Source organism: Eriocheir sinensis, unplaced genomic scaffold (genome assembly GCF_024679095.1).
Source record: "Eriocheir sinensis breed Jianghai 21 unplaced genomic scaffold, ASM2467909v1 Scaffold612, whole genome shotgun sequence".
NCBI lineage: Eukaryota > Metazoa > Arthropoda > Malacostraca > Decapoda > Varunidae > Eriocheir > Eriocheir sinensis.
The window spans coordinates 43,437-70,795 of NW_026111957.1; the positions used below are offsets into that span (position 1 = coordinate 43,437).

General features: G+C 42.2%; 3 protein-coding genes and 1 long non-coding RNA gene across 4 annotated transcripts; all 4 read left to right on the forward strand.

Annotated features, from left to right (window-relative positions):
• The first annotated feature begins 665 nt into the window (after positions 1–665).
• Positions 666–27,358, forward strand: LOC126993439 (hepatic lectin-like). Its single transcript, XM_050852565.1, has 6 exons — positions 666–739; positions 883–990; positions 1,180–1,415; positions 11,497–11,590; positions 12,028–12,153; positions 26,220–27,358. The coding sequence occupies exons 2-6, from the start codon at positions 986–988 to the stop codon at positions 26,245–26,247; spliced, it is 489 nt and encodes a 162-aa protein (XP_050708522.1). The 5' UTR covers positions 666–739; positions 883–985; the 3' UTR covers positions 26,248–27,358.
• LOC126993441 (uncharacterized) lies at positions 2,300–3,630 on the forward strand. The gene is made up of 3 exons (XR_007747829.1): positions 2,300–2,313; positions 2,739–2,864; positions 3,295–3,630. It is a non-coding gene; the product is annotated as an uncharacterized LOC126993441 (long non-coding RNA).
• LOC126993438 (C-type lectin domain family 2 member D-like) lies at positions 9,718–10,208 on the forward strand. Its single transcript, XM_050852564.1, has 2 exons — positions 9,718–10,045; positions 10,145–10,208. Exons 1-2 carry the CDS (start codon positions 9,805–9,807, stop codon positions 10,177–10,179), a joined length of 276 nt encoding a protein of 91 aa, XP_050708521.1. The 5' UTR covers positions 9,718–9,804; the 3' UTR covers positions 10,180–10,208.
• On the forward strand, positions 18,905–21,772 carry LOC126993437 (macrophage mannose receptor 1-like). The gene is made up of 3 exons (XM_050852563.1): positions 18,905–19,078; positions 20,137–20,357; positions 21,640–21,772. The coding sequence occupies exons 1-3, from the start codon at positions 19,023–19,025 to the stop codon at positions 21,732–21,734; spliced, it is 372 nt and encodes a 123-aa protein (XP_050708520.1). The 5' UTR covers positions 18,905–19,022; the 3' UTR covers positions 21,735–21,772.
• Position 27,359: the final 1 nt, after the last annotated feature.

Genomic DNA, 27,359 nt, shown 5'->3' on the forward strand with positions numbered 1-27,359 from the left:
ACTTCAAGCCAAAATTTCCATACAAGGTGTTTATGAGGTTTACTAGTGGTCTTCGCCCTTAGAGCCCCTGATACAGCCGACTTACCATTCAATCTGCAAACAGCAAAACACGCTACCTTCACCACCCTTCTACTGGGTCATAGAGACCGATTTCCCATTTTCACGTCCGTAGAGGGTTGCACAGTGCTTCCAACTAGCGGAAACAGGCGAAAAGGGGGCGGGCTTAGCGGGAGGGGCAGCATATAAACCCTCGAGGAACAGGGAGGCTTTTTACATCTCCAGTGTACGAACAAGCTCACCAGGACACCAGCGGAGCCATGATGTTCTCTCTCCTGCTGGTGGCTGGTCTGGTGGCCACGTCCTCTCAAGCCCATTCCCTGGCGTCCGTGAATACCCTCGCCTCGAGTGTTCCGAGAGATGGGCGCTCATAGACCGGACTTGCTTCCTGTTTGCTGATGACTCTGGGACTTGGGATGAGGGCCAGTCCTTCTGCAACCAACGGGGCGCCACGCTGGCCACCATCTCGAGCCAAACACAGCAGGACGCCGTAACTGGTGAGTGGGGAAGAAGCAGGTCCATAACGCAATAGAAGCCATTTCTCCACCTCCACTGACTAATCTAACTTCAATTGTGCTCCTCGCCTCCAGCCATGCTGAGCCAGAGTGTGGATCAGCCTCAATGACCGGAAGGAGGAAAATACTTTCGTCTGGGCTGACGGGTCGGATTACAACTACGCCAGGTGACAACGATCATACGGCCTTACAAATCATTTTCCCACCTTTAATTTTTTTTTCTTCATATTTCAGTCAATCGGTTTATACTTAAGATAAATAGATAGGGGATTCATGTTGTTGACAAGTTCATGTGCCTTCTCTTCCCTAGCTGGAATGACGAAAATCCCAGCAACTTTCAAGACGCTGAGCACTGCGTGGAGAGTCGAAAGTCCTATGGCTACTTGTGGAACGACAACAGCTGTAACAATACCATGAAGTGAGTACCAGATTATCCAGATGACATGTTATGGTGGGACTCGGGACCTGAGCCATATACGTAAGCAGGCCCTTTCAGAGCAGTAGAACATTATCTTTAATTATATTTGGTATCACTAGAGGTACACGTGCTTGTTGTTATTATTTTCTTAGTCATTTCTTAACCCAAACCACGACATCCCTCCACCAGGTTCCTGTGCAGCAAGCCACCTGAGTTAGTCATCACAGCACACAAGACGGCCACCACCACCAACACCACCACACCCGCCCCCGTGTGTGAGGAAGGCTGGGAGATGTTTGAGGACACTATGTGCTACAAGGTGAGCGACGGACTGGCTTCGTGGCCAAGAGCCCGCGAAGCCTGTCTTGCCCAGTACGCCCAGCTGGCCGCCGTCACCTCTAAGGGACAACAGAACTTCCTGGCTGGTGAGTCAGTGTAATTTTGTTCCAAATCTTTGCTTCGTGACTCACACAAACGTTAATCTATGAACGTATGATTACATTTCCAGTCTTTCATCTGGTACTCAAAACACAGTCTTAATCTCAATTTCTTCAGCAAATTCCTGACTATTCAATCAGTGCTGCATTTTCCACCTTCTAGCCTCCCTCACTCACACAAAGGTATATATTTCATCGCATGGCTGCATTTCCTACGGCTAGTAGTGACCCGGATGTTGCGCTTGTCCAGGGGTAAGACGCTGTCACCCACCAAAGGCTCCAGGGCCAATGTGACGGAGATGAGCACCATGGCCACGCGCAGCTATAGCGTATGCTCCCAACTCTGTCTTGGCGTCAAGATACAGACAGAATTTTGATCGTAATTTATATCAACAATATCCTGGCTCAGAAGCAGCTGCATTACTTTCACCTCTTCGCCTCCCTAACACACACAAACGTAACTATTTCATCACTTATTGTAAAACAGCGAGTCCTTCACCCAGTGAGATTTTAGGAAAGGGAGATGAGATTCAATAAGCTGTAGAGAATTCAATAATTTCACATACCCTATGGTAAACACTTAAAATATATATCCTAATAATACATTGCTTAAAAAACACAAGTTAAAGTATACGTTTTATATATCGTATGTTTTTTTTAAATGCTTTCTTCAGTCAGTCAGCTGTAAGCTAAGAGGTTTAACTTAAGAGATTATGATAATGAGCCTAGCAGCCTTAAAAGAGATTAAAACCATTGCACCTAACTCGGTCTCCTCTCTGTCGCCTCTCTTAGCACGCCTCACCGCCAACACCTGGATCGGCCTGAATGACGAGGTGAAGGAGGAACCTTCACCTGGCAGGACGGCACGGAGCCCCGGATACACCAAGTGAGTAAGAGATCATCATCATCATCAACATCTTTAGCCATTACTAATTCACTGCAGTCCCAACGTCCTCCACCTCTTTGTCTCTCATCCCAACCTGATTCTCTGGCTGCCCTCACTTGCCATTACGATGTAAATAGTCTGGTGCATTCTGAGGAGCAGGACACCACTTTTAAACTGCCTTTGAGTTTGCAGGGTATACGAGTGGGGGATGCCTCACTGCCCCTACACTGACGCTACTGAGAGTTAGTAATGTCCTTAAGACCTTACGAAGCCACCCTGCAGCTATGTAATCAAACTTTCCTGCACATCGGCGTAACCCCCCGCCAAATGTTCAAACCCTTGCGCTTCAGTCCAGAAACCTTCAAAGCCCTGCCCGCTAAGATTTCACTGTTAATCGCGCTTGTTGTCCCTTCACTTCCTTGCAGCTGGGATGAAGATCAGCCCGACAACTATTTGCACTCCAAGAATGAAGATGCAGCCGAGAACTGCGTCGAGATAAGGCCTCCGTTTGGCTACAGGTGGAATGACCAAATGTGTCATATTAAAAAACAGTAAGTCCTTAGAGTTGTTTGTTTGGGCAGTCTTTCTTTTACACTTGAGTTTCTCACGTGTTCTTCTATTTTTCGCCTTGTGATCGAACTTTAATTGTCGTGTCTTTTTAGTGCGTACGTTATCTTTATTAACCTTCACAATATATGTCTGCCTAATTTGCGAACTCTTTTAACTTCAGAATCTGGCTTTCGTTTTATTAATATGTCTAACAAATTTGAGTGTTTTATCTTCTAATTTCTTGTCTTGCCCATTTATCTACTTTATTTCAATGTTCTTTGTGTGTGTGTCTGTGTGTGTTTGTATGTGTAATCCTTCTATACATACAAGAGTTAAAGACTAATAGATTTATCTACCTGCTATAGATAGATAGACAGCATCGGCACCATGCCATTGGTTTGCTTCAAGTTCTTCACACGCCTTCGATCACAGGTTCGTGTGCCAGAAGCCTCCTAGTAAGACCTGTGTCCTTCCCACGAGCCTGTCAGCCAGTCAGAAACACTGAAGCCGCACCATCGGCCGCGTCTAATACAGCAATGATAGAAGAAGAACTGTAACGGGGCTATTCACCGACAGCCTTTATTTGATTATTTTTCAGTATCTTTAAGCAGTAACACACCTGGATTCCTCGAGATTCCACTGATACTGTAACAACACTTGGTGTCATATATTACATGTTAACTGTGCCTAGTTTCACTGATACTAACTAGCGTCATCAATGTTGATTATTTTTTCCGTTGTTGATTGGCTGGTGGAAAAGATTTCCCTTGACAAGCGTTGCTGTAACTTTCACAATTTGTAACTTCTTTTTCTTTTTGTAAGTGTTACCAATGAATGAAGTACATTATTTTTTCCGTTGTTGATTGGCTGGTGGAAAAGATTTCCCTCGACAACCCTTGCTGTAACTGACACAATTTGTAAATACTTTATCCTTTTGTACGTGTTACCAAAGCATGCATAACATCACTGTGTTCCTTGACAGTTGTTGCCGGTGTTGAAGTGATCACACGAATATAATACATTTCAACGCGTTGGTTGTCAACGCTTCTTCCTGACTGGGTACGAAGCAATGTGGGTGAACAGAAATATATTTCACAACTCTGCAATTACAGAGTTCGATAAAGTACATAAGAACATAAGAACGTAGGAGTCTGCAAGAGGCCGGTAGGCCTGTACAAGGCAGCTCCTTTGAACCTAAGCTCCCGTGTATCTAAACCCATCTAAAATCGCTGTCCATGAATGTATCTAATCTATGTTTGAATGTGACAATTGTATTGGCACTCACCACATGACTGCTAAGCCTGTTCCACTCATCCACCACTCTGTTAGTAAACCAATTTTTGCCTATGTCCCTGTTGAATATGAATTTATCCAGGTTAAACCCATTACTTCGTGTCCTACCCGGTACTACCAACAAACCTTATGAATATCCCCATATTAAAGCCCTTCATCCATTTATAAACCTCTACCATGTCTACACGCAACATTCGCTTTTCTAGAGAATGCAACTTTAACTGTTTGAGTCTTTCTTCGTATGGCAAGTTTCTCAACCCCTGAATCATCTTAGTCATCCTCCTCTGCAACGATTCTAACATTTTGATATCTATTCTATAGTTAGGTGACCAGATCTGAACCGCATAGTCAAGATGAGGTCTAACTAATGCTAAATATAGTTTGAGGAAGACTTCGGCGCTTCTGTTGCTTACGCTCCTTGAAATAAATCCAAGTACCCTATTTGATCGATTTCTAGCTTGAATGCATTGTGCCTTTGGACGGAGATCAGAGCTCACTAAGACCCTAATCTCTCTCCTTTTTAGACCTGCTTATGAGAGTGTCATTTCAGCAATAGTTATGAGAGGGGTTGTTCCTACCTACACTCAGAATACTGCACTTCCCTACATTGAAATCCATCTGCCATTTATCCGCCCAGTCATACAATCTGTTTAGTTCATCCTGGAGAATACTAGCGTCCTGATCCGACTCAATTACTCTATCGATCTTGGTATCATCTGCAAATCTTACTGACATCACTACTAATTCCTGTATCTGTCATTGATATAAATAATAAACAAAAGTGGACCTAATACCGAACCTTGTGGGACCCCACTCGTAACACAGCCCCAGTCAAATCTTTTACCATTGATTTGCACTCTTTGCTTCCTATTGCTAAGCCACGCCTTGACCCAGTTCAAAACTTTACCCTCTACTCTAGGGGTTTTGTATAGGCCACCCCAACCTTAATAGGCAGGACACAGTATACTACTACAAGAGATTGGCAGGGCGAGTAGGAGTAAAAATGTCTGCGTAATGGGGGACTTTAATTATAGGAATATAGACTGGGAAGACCTAGTGGGTGACAAGATAATTTCCTTAAGCAGGTAGTTACTGAGCCTACCAGAGGAGATAACATATTAGACTTAGTCCTAACTAATAAAGGAAACGTGCTACGTGAGTTGGAGGTGGGCGGAGATTTAGGAAATAGTGACCACAGAACGGTTCGTTTAGGCTTAGACTGGGCGGTAACCCGCGAACCAAACCCAGTGTTAGTGTCAGATTTTAGAAGAGCAAATTACGAGGGGCTTCGAAGACATCTTGAAGGGGTAAATTGGGAAAAACTGAGGGATTCATGAGGCCAGAACTGTGGGTTGGAAGCCAGGAGAACCAGGTAGAAATGTCTGACAATACTTTACTGAGAGTACTAGTAGAGGGGCAAGGACAGCATATACCACAGCGACCACTGAGAAAAGAAACCAATCACACGAGATAGGGTTAATGTAAAGGCTTAGAGATTGCGAGAACTACACTCGCCTCCAATGCCGAAGGTTCAGGATAGAAATGATAGGTACCTCAGGAAGTGGGAAGGCAAACACTTGCTAACAACATTAGAGTTATTAAATAACAAGTTAATAACATGGACATAACTCCTCCAACACGTACAGTAATCTAACCGTCTAGCATCCTCTCCACAAATGATACTACCTAAATAGTAATCACATTACAGGCAGGTAAGAAAAGAGCACGAATAAACATGGGAGGGATGATGAGAAGGTTGAACTTTACCTGGTGCGAGTCGTATATTCGTATAGTATTTCAAGTATAACAACAACACAGCCTTTAGGCCAACACTGTGGGGAGGTTAAATAGAACAAGGTTAAAGAACACCTGGTGTTCGGTCGTGACAGTAGCACAGATGTAACGTAGCACAGCTCAAGACGAGACCAGAGGCGGCAGGATAAGAGTTTAGTCCCCTCTCTATACAGCGGCTTGAAAAGGCAGAGAAAGAATCACTTCAGCCCACGAAAGTGATGTCTTCTAAATGAGGACCTCAGCAGAGTGGTGTGGCTGTACGTTGGGATGGCGATAAATTGAGGGATATAATCATTACCAGGCAAGTAGTCCAGGATGAGATAGATAAGCTTAAGAGAATAGGTCGCCAGGTCCTGACAGGATATTTCCTAGGGTATTAAAGGAATGCAAGGATGTACTCAGTGACTCAGTGACCGACATCTTTAAGATGTTGGTAAATAATGGTTATGTGCCCAGCCTATGGAAAGTAGCTAATGTGACGCCGATTTTCAAAAAGGGGAACAGGCCAGCTGCTTCAAACTATCGCCCAATTAGCTTTACATCGGTTATAGGCAAGATGCTGGAGTCCATAATAGCCAGGAACATTCTGGAGCATCTAGAGAAACATAGCTTAATTTACGACTCGCAGCATGGGTTCACAAAAGGTAGGTCATGCCTCACCAATCTCTTGTCCTTCTACAATAAGTATTTGAGGCGGTAGACAGGGATGAAAATTATGATGTAATCTAACTTGATTTTAATAAAGCGTTTGACAAAGCTCGTCACCAACGACTGTTGCTTAAATTACAGGCTCACGGAGTAGAGGGTAAAGTTTTGACCTGGGTCAAGGAGTGGCTTAGCAATAGGAGGCAAAGAGTGCAAATCAATGGTAAAATATCAGACTGGGGATGTGTTACGGTGGGGTCCTCAAGGTTCGGTATAGGTCCACTTTTTGTTTATTATTTATATCAATGACTTATATATAGGAATTAGTAGTGATATCAATAAGTTTGCAGATGACACCAAGATCAGTAGAGTAATTGAGTCGGATGAGGACACTAGTATTCTCCATGATGAACTAAACAGATTGTATGACTGGGCGGAAAAATGGCAGATGGAGTTCAATGTAGAGTTGTGGAATATTCTGAGTATAGGTAGGAACAACCCCTCACATCTCTATTGCTTAAATGACACTCCCATAAGCAGGTCTGGGTGCGAGAAGGATTTGGAGGTCTTAATGATCCTTGATCTCCGTCCAAGGGCACAGTGTATTCAAGGTAGAAATCGAGCAAACAGGGTATTGGGATTTATTTCAAGGAGCGTAAGCAACAGAAGCGCAAGTCTTCCTCAAATTATATTTAGCATTAGTTAGACCTCATCTTGATTATGCGGTTCAGTTCTGGTCACCTTACTATAGAATAGATATCAAAATGTTAGAATCGGTGCAGAAGAGGATGACTAAGATGATTCAGGGGTTAAGAAACTTGCCATACAAGGAAAGACTCAACAGTTAAACTTATATTCTCTAGAAAGGCGAAGGATGCGTGAAGACATGATCGAGGTTTATAAATGAATGATGGGCTTTAATAACGGGGATATTCATAAGGTTTTGTTGGTAAGAGAACCGGGTAGGACACGTAGTAATGAGTTTAAACTGGATAAATTCAGATTCAACAGGGACATAGGCAAAAAACTGGTTTACTAACAGAGTGGTGGATGAGTGGAATAGGTTGAGCAGCCATGTGGTGAGTGCCAATACAATTGTCGCATTAAAAAATAGATAAATTCATGGACAGTGATATTAGGTGGGATTAGATTCACAGAGCTTAGGTTCACAGGAGCTGCCTTGTACAGGCCTATCGGCTCTTGCAGACTCCTACGTTCTTATGTCTTATGTTCTTATGTACACGTCTGTCTAAATATTCATTATTTGTCTATCTCCATTTATCTACCTGTCTATTGATGTACCTACTTATTTCCTGTTATATACTTATCTATTACCTGTTTCCTACCTATATATTAATCTATCAATCTGCCATTTTTTTACAGTAACTTTATAGCTATTACTTATATCTTCCTACCTACTTACCTACCTACCTACTTAAATACATACATACATACTACCTGCCTACCTACCTACCTCTCTATCTAACTTCCTATCTATCTACCCATTTGTCTGTCTATCTATATATCTAACTACCTACCTATCTACCTATCTGTCTGTCTGTCTGTCTGTCTACCTAACTACCTACAGACCTACCTACCTACTTTCCCGTTTTTTACATATATTTACCGTTATTTTTTCCGATCTATAAACAGTTTTTACCTCAATATTTTATCCCCTACACAGGTGGCCGCTAGTGAAAGGGTTGAAAGGTGACATATTGATATTTGCACACTTGATTAGTTTCCTCTTGAGCTCAAAACCCTCGGAATGCCACCAGCCAAGACCGGGGCGTGAGGCGTGTGTGTGTGCAGGTGAACAGCGCTAATGAGTCAATATTGGCCAGCCGTTTATCCAGTTACAGCCTCAAAGTCACGTTTGTCGTCGCCCTTATTGCTTTAAAACATTAGCTGGTGCCAAGCTTTGAAGATCTGATGGAATTCTACTTTATTTTCTCTTATAATATTCGTTCAATGGTCTACTGTATTTAGTGTTTATAAATTGTAGGGAATGATTCTCGAATTATCTCTGTTATTAATATAATTAATATTATTACTATTACTATTATCCGGCTCTACGGGCATGTGGCACGCTGCCCGTAAGTCGACCCTGCTTAATTAACGGATGGTACCTGTAAGAGATTGGTAAGGCAATGCGCCCAAGAGAGTATGCCCACACTGTCATACTGAGCAAAGAATGAAGGGAAGAGAGTCAAGAAAAAAGAGCGTCGAAGAGAGTAATGGTGGGAGGAAGAGAGACAACACAGGAAACGATCGCAGCACAATCTATATACATTTAATGACCCGCACCTTCCAACATACAGTACCTATTTTTTTCTGTAATCAACTTGTATTTTGGGCGTCTAAATCTTGAATCTTCAGAATTTGTTAATATTCGTTGATAATGCTTCTCTAATATCAACAGATTTACTCAAACAACACAAATAAATAATCAAACTTTACACTCAGATCCAAAGCAATTTCATAACCTTTGACATCCTGTCGACAGAAATCTTGTTACTTTTACTCTTTGACAAAGTAATCTTGATGTGACTCATTTTAATGACGCTTTCTTGTGTAATCCAAGCACGTCTTTAGATTAAAAAGCTAACTTTTCCGCCCGTACGAACGCCGTCTCAGTCTTTGACTCTATGGCGACTGTAACCTGGATGTGACTGTTTGGGGTGATGTTTCGTTGCCAATTCTAAGAGAAGTTATTTTATTCACAATCAACAAAGTAACGAATATTCCTGCACCATACAGTTACAATCCCACAAACTGACATTCTGCCGACCGTACCCTTGAGATGATTACTTCAGGTATATGCTTCGTGAATTAGTCTACAAGTACGAACATAGGTTAACAAATAACTAATACAACCAAGTTATCTGCCCCGTAAAAAAAAAAAAAAAAAAAAGATCACCCAATCTCTGATCATCTGATTACAATAACATTAAAAAAACACAGCAAGTATTATTATAAAATACCATCACAAAATACACACAGAAGTTGCTCTTGAATGCTTATAATGTCAACACACCAAAAGCTCGTAATTTTCGAGCCATTAGGTAACAGCTGAGGGGACATGGCGGCTGGACAGCTGTGGAGGGGCAGGTTAAGCGGGAAGGGCAGTATATAAACCCTCGAGGAGCAGGGAGGCAGCACACAACTCCCACTGTACGAACACGCTCACCAAGACACCCCAACGGAGCCATGGTGATGTTCTCTCTCCTGATACTAGCTGGTCTGGTGGCCACGTCCCTCTCAAGCCCATTCCCTGCTGTCCGTGAATACCCTCGCCTCGAGTGTCCCGAGGGATGGGCGCTCATAGACCGGACTTGCTTCCTGTTGGCTGATGAAGCCGGGACTTGGGATGAGGGCCAGTCCTTCTGCAACCAACGGAGCGCCTCCCTGGCCACCATCTCGAGCCAAACACAGCAGGTCGCCATAACTGGTAAGTGGTAAATCAGCACTGCTAGGTTCATAACGCAATAGACGCCATTTATCCACCTCCTACGACTAATGTAAATTCAACTGTGCTCCTCGCCTCCAGCCATGCTGAGCCAGAGTGTGGATCGGCCTCAATGACCTGAAGGAGGACCATAGTTGCAGCTGGGCTGACGGCTCAGGAATACAGCTACGCCAGGTGACAACGATCACTCCCTGTCTCCTTCCCAGTCATTCTCCCACCTATAATATTTTCTTATTTCAGTCCAGTTTTTTATACTGAAGATAAATTGATATGGATTCATGTCGTTGAATAGTTCATAATTATGCCTTCTTTTCACAGCTGGGATGACGGAACCCAACAACTCTGGAGACGTTCTGTGGCTGTTCGGCGACAGTGAGGACTGCGTGGAGATGCGCGGGAAAGTTGGCTACATTGGAACGACGAGCACTGTGACGAGAGCAGACAGTGAGTACCAGGAAATGAGATGATATTGTGGGACTCTGGATCGGACGCACGTGTTGCGTGCTTGCATGACTCGTGGTGTGGTTTCCGAGTTGCTACTATTTCTGTTATCTATCATAATTCTTTTGGCATTTCTTAACCTTACCGCCTCCCCTGCACCAGGTTCCTGTGCAGCATGGGACCTGAAGAAATCACCACCACTACCACCACGACCACAACCACCACGACTACCACCACCACAACCACCACACCCGCCCCCGTGTGTGAGGAAGGTTGGGAGATTTTTGAGGACGCCATCTGCTACAAGGTGAGCGAGGAAGTGGCTTCGTGGCCCAGAGCCCGCGACGCCTGTCTTGCCCAAGACGCCCAGCTGGCCACCATCACCTCAGAGGGACAACAGAACTTCCTGGCTGGTGAGTCAGTGGAAATTTTTTCACATCCTGGCTTCGTGACTAACACAGTCGTAAGCCTTTTATCGTATGGTTACATTTCAACTTTTTCCATTTCGATGCACAAAACAAAGTATTAATTTCAATTTCTTCGGAAAATGCAACACTGACTACTGGGTCAGTGTTGCATTTTCCATCTTCTAGCCTTCTTGACTCCCACAAACGTAGATATTATTTTAAATGAATGCATTTCTCACCCTTCGTCCTCAAGACACAAACACGCTCTTGATCATAATATAGGCAACTTGAAGTTTTTACTAAAAACTCATAGGCACACACGGAATTATTTGAGAATACTTTCTTAAAAATAGCAAATCCTTGATCGAGAAAGATTGTGGGGGAAGGGAGATTGATGACAGATTCCATCAACTATACAGTCTTGTATATTCTATCGTATGTTTATTAAAAACATACATACTTGGGTCAGTGTACTATAAAAAACAAAGGTTTAACTTCCTTTATAAAAACATGAGTCCAGCGGCACAAAGAGGAATAAAACATCCATTGAACCTAACTCAATCTCTTCTTTGTCGCCTCTCTCAGCACGCCTCACCGCCAACACCTGGATCGGCCTGAATGACGAGGTGGAGGAGGGAACCTTCACCTGGCCGGACGGCACGGAGCCCGGATACACCAAGTGAGTAAGAAACCATCATCACCATCATCATCTTTAGCTTTTACTAATTCACTGCACAACTAAGCGCTTCCCCAACGTCCTTCACCTCTGCCACTCCCACCTGGTTCTCTGTCTGCCATTATTTGCCATTAGGCTCGAAATAATTTGGTGCATGTTGGTCAGTTCTGAGAATCAGAAATCTCGTTTTATACTGCCTTTGAGTTTAGGGGTACAACAAAGTGGGGGGCGGTTGCCCTCGCTGCTCCCCCAAACTGACGCTACTGAAAGCATGTAATGGGTCCTCAAGACATCACGAAGCCACCCCTGCAGCTATATAATCAAGTTTTCCTGCACACATCGGTGTAAAGCACCAGCCAAAAGTTCAAACACGCGTTTTGGTCAAGAAACTTTCAAAGCAGTCTGTTAAGTGTGCTTGTTTTCCCTTCACCACCCTGCAGCTGGGAGGAAGGTGAGCCCAACAACTCCTACGCCTACCTGACTCTTGGTGTGGGCGAGGACTGCGTCGAGGTGAGGCCTGAGGATGGCTACATGTGGAATGACGAGCTGTGCACCATGGAGAGACTGTAAGCCCTCGAGTTGTTTGTTTTTGTTTATGTAGCGTGTTTTTACAGGGGATCATTTCCATAGTGTCCCCTGCTTCATGATTTTCTTCGCCTAGTGAACTGACTTTCACTGTCCTGTCGTCTAAGTTATCCCTTTTTTAAATTCTTTTTTTTTTTTTACATGCCTGCCTGATGTGTTAACTCTGTTAACTACATAATCTGGTTGTCATTTATCTAAAGTCCTAATTTATATTCTATCTTCTATTTATGAATATTTTTTCCATTTTCTTTCTATATTCTAATATTATGCCTTTTTTTGTTAACGTTGTATCGTTATATGCATACAAGGTATTACTTAGTTTCTTTACTTTCTTACACTACATCGGCATTTACCATTGGTATATTTTAAGTCCTTCACACGCCTTTGATCAACAGGTTCGTTAAAAACCCCCAGTAAGACCCGTGTCCTTCCCACGAGCCTGCCAGCATGCCAGCCTGCCAGCCACACTGAGCCACACCATCGGCCACGTCTGACACAGCAATGATAGAAAAGAAATGTAATGTGGCTAAAGTCACAGAGACATTATACTTGATTGTATATTTATTATATTCATTAACTAACTGGATTCCTCTGCTTTTAATTATGATAGCGTTAAATAATAGTATCAGGTGTAACAACAGTACCCAGGTTCATATATATTTTCATTTAACTAATGCTATTAGTTATGATATTTATTTTTTTCGCTGTCGAGTGGCTGGTGGAAAAGATCTCCCTTGATAACCCTTGCTATACGTGACACATTAAAGAAATATTATTTTCCTCATAAATGTGTTTTCAAATCAGATAACATCTCTATGAACCTTGACAGTTCTGTTGCTGATGTTGGGGTGGATCACGCAAATACAATATATTTCAAAGCGTTGCCTGTTAATCCTGCTTCCTAACTGTGTATATAAGGAATATGTGGGTGTACAAAAATGTATTACTCAAAACGTTCTACAAGTGCTGATTGGAAATAATTGTTACAGCTCCCTTAAAGCAAGGACACCTTTAAGTCACTGTTTCTTGATGACTGTAACAATTGCTCCAGTATCACAGCACTAATCACTAATTCACACATAGTATTTGTCACGTAAGTGCCAGTGCATATACAGTGATCATTTCACTGCGGTGAGTAAACCTTCTTTGCTCAATCTTTTCACAATCTTTACATAAAAGTACAAAACTCTACTGTTTAGATATTATAAAATACAAAGCATGTATACAGTGTTAGTTTTTTAAAACTTTGTAAGGTACCAAAGTCCTTTAACTACGACAAAGTGAGTGAGAGGTCACATTCTCATTCACGTCTCCTCCAACTTCACTTCTTCATCTTTCCTCCACCTCAGTCCTGACGGCAACACTGCCGTTTCATCTATCTCTAGCTGAACTCTTCTCTCAAACTTTTTCTAAAAACTCCACTCTGGACGATTCTGGGCATATTCCTCCTACTTAAAAGGGCATAGAAGGACAATAGGTTTTGTAGAGGCTACGAAGCACGTGGGGGCAGGAGCCACCGTATCAGCAGTTGCTCAGTACACTGTAATATGAAATAATACAGTAGAATATTGGTTATCTTCTGTTATGGACTATAGCAAGCACCTACTCTTTGTTGTTAAAATCTCGCTGAGATAAAAGAAAAATATGAACTGTACTTTGATCTGCCAACAAGGGTTCCCTATTTTGAACTAAAAATAGCCTCTCATACCACTAATGACTCTTTGAAGGTTATATCTATTCTAATAATACAAATTAACGCATCTATTAATCAATTAATTATCAGTTAATATATTTATATATCTATATATATATATATATATATATATATATATATATATATATATATATATATATATATATATATATAAGAAACCACATTCAAGAGAATACGTAACGGCCACCATTTTGTCCGATTTTTAGGAAGAGAGACGAGGAAACAAAGAGGAGAGAGGAAGGGAGTAGAGACAGAGGAGGGGGAGATAGATGGAGAGGAGTGGAAAAAGAGAAGAGGGAAGAGAGAGGGGAGAGGATGAGACAGAGGAAGGGGGAGATCGTTGGGAGAGGAGAGGAAGAGACGAGGAAACAAAGAGGGGATTGGAAGGGAGGAGAGACAGAGGAGGGGAAAATAGATGGAGAGGAGTGGAAAAAGAGAAGAGGGAAGAGAGAGGGGAGAGGATGAGACAGAGGAAGGGGGAGATCGTTGGGAGAGGAGAGGAAGAGACGAGGAAACAAAAAGGAGAGACAGGAAAGGGGGTGAGACAGATTGAGGGGAGTAGAAGAGAGAAGAGGAAACAAAGATAGGATTGGGCTAAAGACAGGGAAAGGAAAAGGGAAAAGATAGGGGATGGGAAGGAGGTGGTAGGGGATGATTCGCAGACAGAGAGGGGAGAAGGTATGGGAATTAAGGGGTTGGGGAGAAAGAGGGAGGAGTCAAAAGCGGGGAAGAAGGAAGGAGGAAAGAAGAGAGAGAGAGAGAGAGAGAGAGAGAGAGAGAGAGAGAGAGAGAGAGAGAGAGAGAGAGAGAGAGAGAGAGAGAGAGAGAGAGAGAGAGAGAGAGAGAGAGAGAGAGAGACCCGGACTCCGCAAGGCACAGTCACCAGGTTGGAATCGGTCTCTCCTTGATAAGTTTTTCTCTGCCTTAACTTCGTGTCCTGATAATGATCGCTCTGCCACGCTTGCATCCATCACTATTCCTCACGTGATATCCAGAGATGGAGAGAGACTGAGAGCTACGTGTCTGTTACTGGTTTTGTTTGTGGTGGTGTTATTTTCAGGCTCTTCACTTCTTTCTCTTTTTTCCAATATCATATTTATTCACTTATCTATTCATATATTTTTCACTTATTTGCTTTTATCCAGTCTTCTGCTTCTTTATTTTTTCTCTTCCACTTATTTATTTAGCGTGTTTTATATCTATTTGCTATTTTTTCCATTCTGCTATTTCTTTTATTTTTACTTTTATTTTATTTTTCAGTTATTTATTTCTATTTCGGTGTTTCACTTTTTTATTTTCTCTCTTCCGCTTCTATATTTACCGTGTTTTCTATCTTCCGCTTTATATTTTGTCTTCCACAAATGTATTTATATATTTAAGTTTTTTTTTATGAAACATTCAGGGTCTTCACTTTTTGCTTGCCTCTTTACCACCGGCACTGTATAAAAAATGGATGTCGACTTTATCTTATCCATCTCTCTCTCTCTCTCTCTCTCTCTCTCTCTCTCTCTCTCTCTCTCTCTCTCTCTCTCTCTCTCTCTCTCTCTCTCTCTCCACTGTCATCGCAGCCTCAGCATAGCTAGGTATTTGTGTATAAGACAAGCATAGAAAAAAAAGTTGGAAGTGATGCACAGTATGTGGAAATAAACGAAGGCGAAAAAACACAGTTGAAATGCTGCAGTTGGTTTTGGAGTTAGAAATATTTGACAACTCTCACTAATGAATCTGACAGAGTTTGACCACTCCCACTTCTTTTCTTCACGGGAGCATCTTAGATTCCTTTTTTTTGTGTGTTTGTTTTGTGTGTGTTCCTTTAACTGCCTCCACTACTGTTAAAAACAGGGAGAGCTGGAATGCGGGTGAATGAGTCTTGCGCGAAGTCATGAATCATACAAAATTGTATATAAGCTTTACGGATACGCGCCCAGATATTTTAGAGAGAGAGAGAGAGAGAGAGAGAGAGAGAGAGAGAGAGAGAGAGAGAGAGAGAGAGAATATTCAGAGAAATTTAGTCTTAAATAAGTTCAATATCTATAATGTTGTACTATTGTCGACTACTGTCAATATTATATAATTTTATCGTCATTTTTGTTGACGAATAATATATTGCTAAGCTCTACACGTACCCAGTTATGTTAAAGCGAAAATAAATTATTACATGACTAAACAACTACCTTTCTGCCTAACCTTCTACGTCTTGTCCTGCTACTCGTCTGTCTGCCTAAATATGCAATACTTATCTGTTGATCTTACCACACGTCTATCTGTCTATCTATTCATCTATCTACCTGGCTATGGATCTTACTACATGTGTATCTGTCTAAGTATGCATTATATGTCTATCTATTCATCTATCTACCTGGCTATTGATCTTACTACATGTGTATCTGTCTAAGTATTCATTAGGTCTATCTATTCATCTATCTATCTGGCTATTGATCTTACTACATGTCTATCTGTCTCTGTTTTATTTTTATATATATATATATATATATATATATATATATATATATATATATATATATATATATATATATATATATATATATAATTCTTTATATCCAAATCTCGCCAAGGGATTAAAACTGTTATTTCGTTTATTTATTGTGTATGGTGGATTAATGTCTCTCTCTCTCTCTCTCTCTCTCTCTCTCTGAATGAAGTGAATATTTATTTTTTCGATAAAAAAAATTAGCATATATATAGTTACTATGGATGGACTCGTGGTCTAATAACAATAACAGTGTATATTAGTAAACCTTAAAAAAAAAAATCGGACATGAAGAGTTATCTAATAGATAAGTTAATAAAATAATGGAGGCGGGAGGGAGGATCGAAGCAACAACGCAGGGCAACATGGCGGGTGGCGGGAAGACGGGCAGCGGCTCAGCACAGCAAAGCCTAGCTCGTTTCCACACTCCACAGCCAGGCATGGCTGGCGAGCGTGTCACTAAGCGGTATTAGAATCCAACCGGTACTATTACAGTAGCGGTAATGGGTACCGTTAGGTTCAGGTACTTTAGCCGTCCGCTGCGATTGGCACGGATTTTGCCCTCACTGGTAGCCTGGTAAAATATAGTCCCAGGTCTTTCTCTGCCTCTGTTGTGGATAGTGGAATGTTTCCTATGTGGTATTGGTATGCTGGATATCCGCTCCCAAATGCAGGACTTTATATTTTTCTTCATTGAATTGTAGCAGCCACTTTTTGTTCCATTCCTGTAGCTTGGTGAGGTCTTGTAGGAAATCCGCAGTCAAGGGGTTAACGGTAACCAGTACCGAGTAGTACCGGTACTACTCGGTACTGGTTACCGATAAAGGTACTTGTACTTTAACGATACCATGGTACCGTTAAAGTACCTCCTTTTTTTCACTCTTTCCACAGACACAGACTTTCTCTATCAGCCTCCTTCAGCTGCATCGCCTTTATGCCGCTTCAAATCAAAACAAGAATAAGAAAAAGGAAAATAAAAGAACAGTACATTGAATACATGATAACAGGTACTGTACAGTCTGACATAAAGGACGATGTTATCTGAACCATTTTGGGTGAGGTGGCACACAGATGTCGATGAATGTTTGCAGTCATATGGTAGCGACAATTTTCTTATTAACAGTAGCACTTTCGACTGCTAAACACGATGATCAACCTTACCAAAACAAGTGGTCAGGCAACATGTGTCATACTGTTTATTATGAAAGCATTCACACATCTCATTGAAGATAGTTTTGGGAGCCACAGTACATGCACAGATTCACAAACAGCAGGATTATCCAAGATCACTCTCCCAGCTTGACCTTTAGACGACTATAACCTTTACATATCTGCCCAGTAAAGTCACACTCTTCCAACATCCGACCTTCTGGTAACCACATCCTTGATGTGATAACTTCCGGTAATGCCGCTTGACTTCATCCTAAAGACCATCACTATATTCATACATACGTATGTTGTGGAACTGGGAGGCAGCACACTGTATGAAAAAGATCACCTAGACACCCCAACGGAGCCATGGTAATGTTCTTCTTTCTGCTGGTGGTTGCTCTGGCGGCCATGTCCATCTCCGCACCATTCCCTGCCGTCCTCGAGTGTTCCGAGGGCTGGACGTTGATCGATCGGACTTGTTTCCTGTTGACTGATGCCTCTGGGACTTGGGATGCGGGTCAATCCTTCTGCAATCAACGGGGCGCCTCCCTGGCCACCATCTCAAGCCAAACACAGCAGGACGCCATAACTAGTGAGTAGGAAGCGTCATCGATAGGCCCATAATGCGATAGGCGCCATTTCTCCGCCTCCTCTGACTAATCTAACTTCAACTGTGCTCCTCGCCTCCAGCCATGCTGAGCCAGAGTGTGGATCGGCCTCAATGACATGAAGGAGGACCATAGTTACGGCTGGGCCGACGGTTCGGACTACAACTTCGCCAGGTGACAACGATCACACAGGCACACCAACGGCCCTCTTCCCGGTCTCCTTTTTTGTGATTTTTTTTTTAGTGTGTGTGCATTCTTGTGGATCCTCTATTGTTAACAGCTTGCCATATCACAGATTATTTAACTATTCTCAGTTCAGTTTTATGGATATAAGTATAAATGTCACTGAATATAGTACTTCCATTTGCAGTCAGCCGTTACCACACCCTCAACTTCTCCTCTCATATGTCAGCTATTTACTACCTTTACATGAATTTAATTAAATAATTGGATAATCAAATAAGGTCATATAATGTTGAGACTGTTTCGTTTTTAGGAAAATAACAAAGATTTTGTATAAATAACACGGCACTTGACACCGTTGTATTTCAACGTTGTCAAGTGTCTTGGTATTTATACAAAATCTTTATTATCCTAAAAATGAAACAATTTTAACACTATATGACCTTATCTGATTATCCAACTATTTAATTAAACTAATTTAAAGGTAGTAAATAGCTGACATATGAGAGGAAGCGAGAGGTGTTCAGGGTGTGGCAAGGTGCGGGGCGGGGCTGACCCCGCAGCGGCCAACACCCCACCGGCCAGTTTCAAATGGAAGTACTGTAGTTCATAAGAATTCACTTCCACAGCTGGGATGACGATCAACCCAACAACTCTGGAGACGTTCTGTGGGTATTTGGCAACAGGGAGGACTGCGTAGAGATGCGCCAGAAGGTTGACTATATGTGGCACGACGAACACTGTTACGAGGCCAGGCAGTGAGTATAATGAGATGAGATGAAACTGGGATTTAGTGCCGGATTCGCGCGTTGCGTTGCCCTGGGTCATATAATCCCCTCTTCCTTTTTTCTTTTTTTACGTCTCGGCCTATTGCGCCGGCAGGCTTTCCTGGTGGGACCTAATGGTCGGCCCAGCCAAGTCAGCAGGCAAGTGTTTATAGTGGCGCCATCTTGTTTGGCTCATGCTGCCCCCCGGAGCTTATCTTTGAGCCTCTCTTTAGAGGGGGAATTTGGAGTCCGTGTTGCTAGGTAGTCTTCAGGGCAGCGATTTAGCGGATCCTTTCTGGGTCCTGAGTGTCTGTGACCTGAGCTGTTCCGTTTAGCGCCTAAACCCCAAAGCCGATCACAATGCCGCAGTGAAACCGAGTGCTCTGGCGTGATGTTGGTCAGGAGGTGGGTTGAGTTGGGTTCCTGTCGGGCGGTCAATTTGATAACTATTTTCACTACCTCTCATATTTTGCTTTAATTATCAACGTACCCTGATGTGTCAGAGGGCTCTAAACCCTTAGTATGAGTGGTTGGTTCCTATTGAAAACTAGATGTGTGCTCAAAATCGCAAATAATCGGTTAAAAGTGGTGTGTTGGTGAGCGAGGAGAGGGGGAATTTCAACAACCAGCCAGTGCAAAGCGCAGTTCATTGTATATAGGTCACATAGTGGTTGTTCACGCACACAGATGCATACAAACACGTGGACAACTATCCTTACCGTATAGCAAGGTTGTTGGGGCTATACATAGCTCCGTGCACGTCCATGTTTGTTTAAAATAAAGGGCAGATTTTGACGTTACATTTTCCAGCACTGCCGAAACCTAGTTTTGGGTTTAACCCGAACCTGGATTTGGGTTTTGAGTCTGAATGGAAGAGGCTAGATATCTAATCTGATCACAGTAGCAGGACCAGTACGGGCAGCAGAACATTGGCTGAACTGATGTTCTGAATCACTTCAGTGTACTGCTCCTCTTGTTGTAGTTGCTATTACTTTGTTAGTCATTTTTATTATGGGTTATTACTCGCAACAATGATATCTCTTCATCAGGTTCCTGTGTAGTATGGCACCTGAGAAAATCACGACTACCACCACCGTCACTACCAAACCCGCCCCCGTGTGTGAGGAAGGATGGGAGATGTTTGAGGAAGCAATCTGCTACAAGGCGAGCAACGCCGTGGCTTCATGGCCCGAAGCACGCGACGCCTGTCTTACCCAAGGTGCCCAGCTGGCCGCCATCACCTCAGAGGGACAACAGAACTTCCTGGCTGGTGAGTCAGTGTAACTTTTTTCACATCTTTGCTTCATGACTCACACAAACGTATTTAGTTTTTTATCGTACGGTTACATTTCCACTCTCTTTTCCATCTATATACACGGAACGTGGTCTTAATTTTTATTTCTTCAGCAGGTTATTGACTGGGACACTGTTGAATATTCCATCTTGGAACCTTCCTGATTAAAGCTTACCATAGCATATATCATTGTATGGTTGCATTTTCCACTCTGTCCTCAAGATACAGACTTATAATAATTTAACTTCCTGGCTGGGGAGTAGTTGCATTTTTAAACTCTTCACCCTCATAACACTCAAAAAACATAAATATTTCTTCATAGTCTTTAAAACAGCGACTCTTTCCTCCAATAACAAATAAGGGAAAGATAGATCGATGAGATTACTTCCACAAGCTAAAAAGAGATACTTAAGTAGCCATGTTATACACTTCTTAGGATATGCTTAAGATACACAGCTTAAAAAGATACAAATGTAGGACATATTTCACTGTATATTAAAACTTTACCTCTTCCAGCTGGTGAGCTACTAACTTTCGATGCATCTTTAGATTTCGGGGGGAATTCTCTAAAACTATTAATCGCCCACGAAAAGTATAGTCCCACCATATATTACTCAACCTTTTAATTATATTTTTTTTATATTTTCTATAAATTACAAAAAAAAATGTAATAGTGCACCTTGGATATAAAAATCTACATAGGGAAATTGACATATTCTACGCATGTTAAAAAATTAATAAATAAAGCTAGAAAACATTTCATTCACATTTTTTTATTGGTTAGCAATAATATTTACACTCATTCTGCATCCCTGCACTTGCAATATTGCTTATACTTGAGCTAGCTGAAAAATTCTTCAAAACATGCTCCGAGGTAAAATGTTTGTTTGTCCACACATTGGCCAGTTATATAGCCTTCGCCTCCGCTTACACTTACCTCTGCCTTCCTTTGAACACTGTGAAGCAGGGAGGCCGCAGTGATCACAATGTGGTGATTTCCGCTTTAGCCTATTAGCTTTCGGGAAAATGGCACTTATCAACCTTAGTTCTGTTGGGTCGTTAGTCCTGCGATCTTTGTTTTCCAGAATCCTTCGAGAATACCATGCCACTAACCCAACTGACAATTGTTCTATTGATTTCCTTGAACTTCATTCCTTTGAGGGGTTTTGTATGTTGTAACAAGTGCAGCCATTCACTACTGATACTTGAATGCAAAAATGCCAGTCTGTGACACGATTTTTTGGCTGGGATCTCACAGTTGATCCGGTATACTACGGTGCGGCACACTATCTCCCTCCTGAGACTTACTACAAGCAAAGTTCCCGACCTGTAAATGACCAGAGCATATTGTAACGCCATAAAAAAACGCAAAATTACCGTACACGTACAGGGTGAGTACATCATAGACTTTCTTAAAACAAATCAGTGGCTTATTACACTCAATTGGCAGCTTATTATATTCGGTTTGCCGTCTATATTGCTTATGATTTATATCATATTGGAGATGTAGGAATGGTATAAGATGCAAAAATTATTAAAAAAAAAAACAAAGTATTGAAAAGCTTGAAACAACTCACCTGTTCCTGCCGTGTTGCGGGTGGCCGGTTGGCTATAGTCTGGCCTCCACAGATGGCAGTAAGGATTCTCTCTTGACTCTTGAATGGCAGTGAACACTCGGCGGCGTGGCTTTCAAGGCCAAACAAGTATGCCCAAACTGGGCAGCTAAGGAGTTTATTTTACGGCCGTGGAATATACTCACGTAGCACTCCAGAGCGGGTCTGTCCGCATCTCGCAGCTAATGATTTGAAAAGAGGATTTACTATCCGATATATATGTGAGCTAACTGACGAGAGAAAAATGTGATGCCAACGGATTGAGTTTTCAATATCTCAAAAGGAAATAAAACTTCCATAAAACCTAACTCGATCTCCTTCTATCGTCTCTCTTAGCGCGACTGATCGACAACACCTGGATCGGCCTGACTGACGAGGTGGAGGAGGAACCTTCACCTGGCAGGACGGCACGGAGCCCGAATACACCAAGTGAGTAAAAGGGTATTATTTAGGCTGAAATCACCCTCAACTGACAATTCATACGGGTCTCTTAGTGTGGATGTCATTCTGAATAATTCAAACCCAATATATATATATATATATATATATATATATATATATATATATATATATATATATATATATATATATATATATATATATATATATATATATATATATATATATATATATATATATATATATATATGTGTGTGTGTGTGTGTGTATATATATATATATATATATATATATATATATATATATATATATATATATATATATATATATATATATATATATAGGAAATTGATAGTAATTCAAATATGGATATACACCGTATCCGTTTATCGCAATCTAGCAGCGAACAAGAGGTCAGGTTATGTTTGGTTATGATAGATTTAGTAATAGCTAGGTCAGCTCAGGTTATTTATGTTAGCATAAATATCTGTTTGTTTGTTTGTTTTCTCGATGAATACGTGTGACACGCAGTCACACGATGCTCGCTATTGGGGGATTCTGGAGCTGCCCTGTGTAGGCCACCCGGCTTCTTGCAGTTTCCCTATGTTCTTATGTTCTTATGCTACACCGTTGTGTTGTCACGAGAAGGCAGGCGGCTGAACTCAGGGAGCCGAGTCCGCCTTCCTCATAATCCTGTGAGGGCTTACACTTACCTCTACTAATTTCTGCCTACTTTGAGGACGAATCTTTTATTTCAGGTGAGTTTTTGGATAATACTGACGAAAGTGTAGCCACCTCTGGCAAAGTTAATACTTACAACATGTATTTTTTTTTTTGGTCCCTGAATGCAGTGCAGTAACAAGTGACTTCCGGAAAAGAGAAAGAAAATTGATATAATAATGTAAATATGTTAATGGAACTAAAGTATGACGTAGCACTCCCATATGCGGCGGCGGCCGCGGCGCTGGTGGTCGCGTCGGCGGTCCAGCCGGTGTTGCGAGAAATACCTCCTCGCAGAAATAAGTCGCATATGTGTGTGTGGGGGGGGGTGCATTTGAGGTTAGGTTATGTAAAGTTCGGTTATAGTAGTTTAAATATGCTCCCCCACCCAAATAATCCGATTTCCCACTCGTCCCCCATGTTGAACCTCTCTGCGAGCTATTTTGCTGTGGCGGCGGCCGATCCACAGAAGGCATTGAAAAGTCAATTATTTAGTGATTTTCGGAGAAAAATACTATCTCCTTGATAAAACGGCATCATATTTTGTCCACAAATAAGCAGTCAGCATCTCGAAATTAGTAGGCAACACTTTCGTCAATATTCCCCGAGTTTTTTTTTTTCTTTGCTATTAATATGCTTTATTTGATTCGTGGAAATCACTATTATTTGAAAGGGGAATGGGGGGAGTTAAAGGAACTATTTATAGTAATTTTCACGTACAAGTAAACCCCCAGCCAGACTCAAACTCTGGTAAATTTTCGGCTTAGGCCATTCTCCTACGCCGATGACGACACTATTGTCTTTTGGTAGTTTTTAATGTTTCAAATTAAAAATAAATATGACAATATTTTTATTTTTATTGCAAATCACTCGTCTTTTTGCTGCCCCCCCCCCTTCCGTCTCAGGTGGCCCTCTGCCAAATTACGATAAACAGAAATATATCCCTAACTTCGTGACGATCAATTTACGAAATATATATAGCGGGAACAAGGGATTCAGAATGACAAGATCTACACGACGAAACAGGTAACAACTGCCTAGCTTTAATATAAAGGGGTTGCACGTGACGTCATCAGCAGCGATCAGCTGGTCACTGTCAGCTGCCCAGCAAAGGCCCGCCATTTTGGGAGGCCCCTATAGACAGCACGAGAGCGCATCTGTGTCCCGCCTCACTCTTGAAAATGGTTCATAGTTGTTGTGCAGTTTGTTACACTAACAAGGGAGGGAAGAGCAGTTTGTCGTTTTATCGGTTTCCAGAAAATCAGGCACAGCGGCAAAAATGGATAGCAGCTGTAAAGAGAGATGGATTAGGGGGGTGTTAGTGGCCCAACAATAACGGTGTTGGTGTGTGTCAGCTGCCCTTCCATTACTGTGTTGGTGTGTGTTAGTGGCCCATCAATCACTGTGTTGGTGTGTGTGTTAGCTGCCCTTCTATTACTGTGTTGGTGTGTGTGTTAGCTGCCCTTCTATTACTGTGTTGGTGTGTGTGTTAGTGGCCCATCTTTTATTGTGTTGGTGTGTGTGTTAGTGGCCCATCTATTACTGTGTTGGTGTGAGTGCTAGTGGTCCATCTATTACTGTGTGGGTGTGTTAGTGTCCAATCTATTACCATGTGGGTGGGGTTGTTAGTTCCCTATCTATTACTGTGGGTGTGGGTGTTGATTAAGATTCAACAAAGTGCACAGCCCATCCATCACATTACACTCTCCACAATTCAGATTTAGAATCAGTTCACACACACAAGTACCTTGGTATCCATCTCTCAACTAACTTGAAATTCAACACACACATAGACCATATCAGTGCCACAGCCAACAGAACACTGGGGTTCCTGAGGAGGAATTTACATAACTGCACACCTGACATTAAACACAGCTTATGACACACTTGTGAGACCAACACTGGAATACTGCTCCACGGTGTGGGATCCTCACACACAGAAACATTGATAGGTTAGAACAAATCAACACCAAGGCGGCAAGGTTCATGACAAACAATTACACTCGAACGCCTGGAATCACAACACGGATCAAACAACAAATAAACATGGAACCTCTTCACATACGCATACAAGCACACAGACTTACACTTATATACAAGATCACAAACACTCACATTGACATTGACCCACATACATACTTACACAACGCAAACAGTCAACGTATTCGTAACACACACATCCAAAAATACCAAACATATCACACTAACACTGACGCATACAAGCACTCGTATATACTTTCCACGCACCATACGTGACTGGAACAGCCTCCCTCTACAGATTTTAGACTTCGGTACAATAGACTCATTAAGAAAAACAATACACACTCACTTGTCACCACAACGCATCAACACTAACAATTACACTTGATTCACTTCCCTCCCCTGCACACTCGGCTCCTCCGTCCCCACAAAAGCCAACACAAATATGCGTGTTATACACCTATACAGGTGCCTTGCGCATTATTCATCCAGATCCAGATCCAGAAAAGCGAAGCGGTGTGACGTCAGTGCAACCCCTCTATAATATTATAAGATGACCTCGATCAAAATACCAAGCTTGCGCTATGTTCTTTTCAAACTTTCAAAGTATTAACCGATTTCACGGATAATCGTGCTTGTTTTACCTTCACCTCCCTGCAGCTGGAAGAAAGGTGAGCCCAACAACTCTTACGCCTACCTGACTTTCGGTGTGGGGGAGGACTGCGTCGAAGTGAGGCCTGGGGACGGCGACACGTGGAACGACCTGCTGTGCACCGCAAGGCGCCAGTGAGTCTTCAGTGGTTTATGTTTGGGTACTTTTCTAACGGGGTAACATATATATAAAGTTTCACGTGCTTTGTGATATTATTTGTCTTATGGACTTACTTTTGTCATCCTGTCTTCTTAATGCGTATGCTATCTGTCTGATTTATGAACTCTGTAACTATATAATTTATATGTGGTTCTTTTATTGATAGGTTTAAACCAAGAAATTCATGGGTCTAACTTTAATGTTCTGTCTTTTGAATGAATACAAAGTATATAGACTATTTGGTTTGCTTTGCTCTAGACTAACAGCAACTCTCATCGTTTCGTTTGAAGTCCTTCACACGCCTTCGATCAACAGGTTCGTGTGCCAAAAGCCCCCCCAGTAAGACCCGGCTGTGTCCTTCCCTTGGAGGAATAATACAACACTGTATTATTCCTCCAAGGTCCTTCCCACGAGCCTGCCAGCCTGCCAGTCGCACTGGAGCCACACCACCAATCGTGTATGATTGTAATGGGGCTATAAAAATAGTCACCAGCAGCCTTTATTTGGGTAGATCTTAAGAATAGCGGCTCCTCTAGCGGTGCGCATTTAGGGCACGGTGTGGTGGACATTTCTAGCACGTGCGACGGGGTTTTGACAAGCGGACAGGCGTATTTAAGTCACAAGGGGTGTATTTTTCCACGCTGGCCTCACGATTTCTTCTAAGTCGATGGGCGATGAGACTGCGAGTTCCGGGGTGAAGAAAGGGAAGAGCCCGCGCGGAAAAATACACCCTTGTGACATAAACACGCCTGTCCGCTCGTCAAGACCCCGTCGTACGTGCTAAAAATGTTGTACATAATTACCACCACATCGTGCCCTAAATGCGCACCCGCTAGGAGCCGCTATTCTTAATATTTACCTATATATGATTACTTCTCTAAAATCTATTTTATTGATTAATCAACACTAATGGATTGCTCAGGTTTTCATTGTGATACTGTCAATGATTACTACCATATATTACTGCAGGTAAGCTGTACCAAGTACTTTCATTTGTAGCCTATGTTCAGTTAACTGTTGCTAACAATAAAGGGATTTTTTTTTTTTTTTTTTTTTTTGTGGTGTTGAGTTGCTGGTGGAAAGGATCTCCCTTAGCAACCCATGCTATATATAGCTGATACAATTTGGTAACTATTCAATCCTTATGTCTGTGTTACCAAAGCAAAGATAGCATCGCTGTGTTCCTCGATAGTTCTGTTGTAGTGTGGCGACTAGGCCTGATAAGGGAGCCTCCCATAAGCGGCCATAACCCACTTGACGAGCGGGGTACCTCTTTGGCCGACTCGACAAGGAGTGGCTCTCCCGTCACGCTGGTCGCGGGTTCAATCCCAGGCAGCTGGCGAATACCCTCTCCTTGTCTTGATTAATTTCTCGTGTGTTTCGATACACGCAGAGGACGTGTGGGGATTACTGAGTAGTAGAAAAGTAGAAAATCAAATCTTGAGGCATGACACT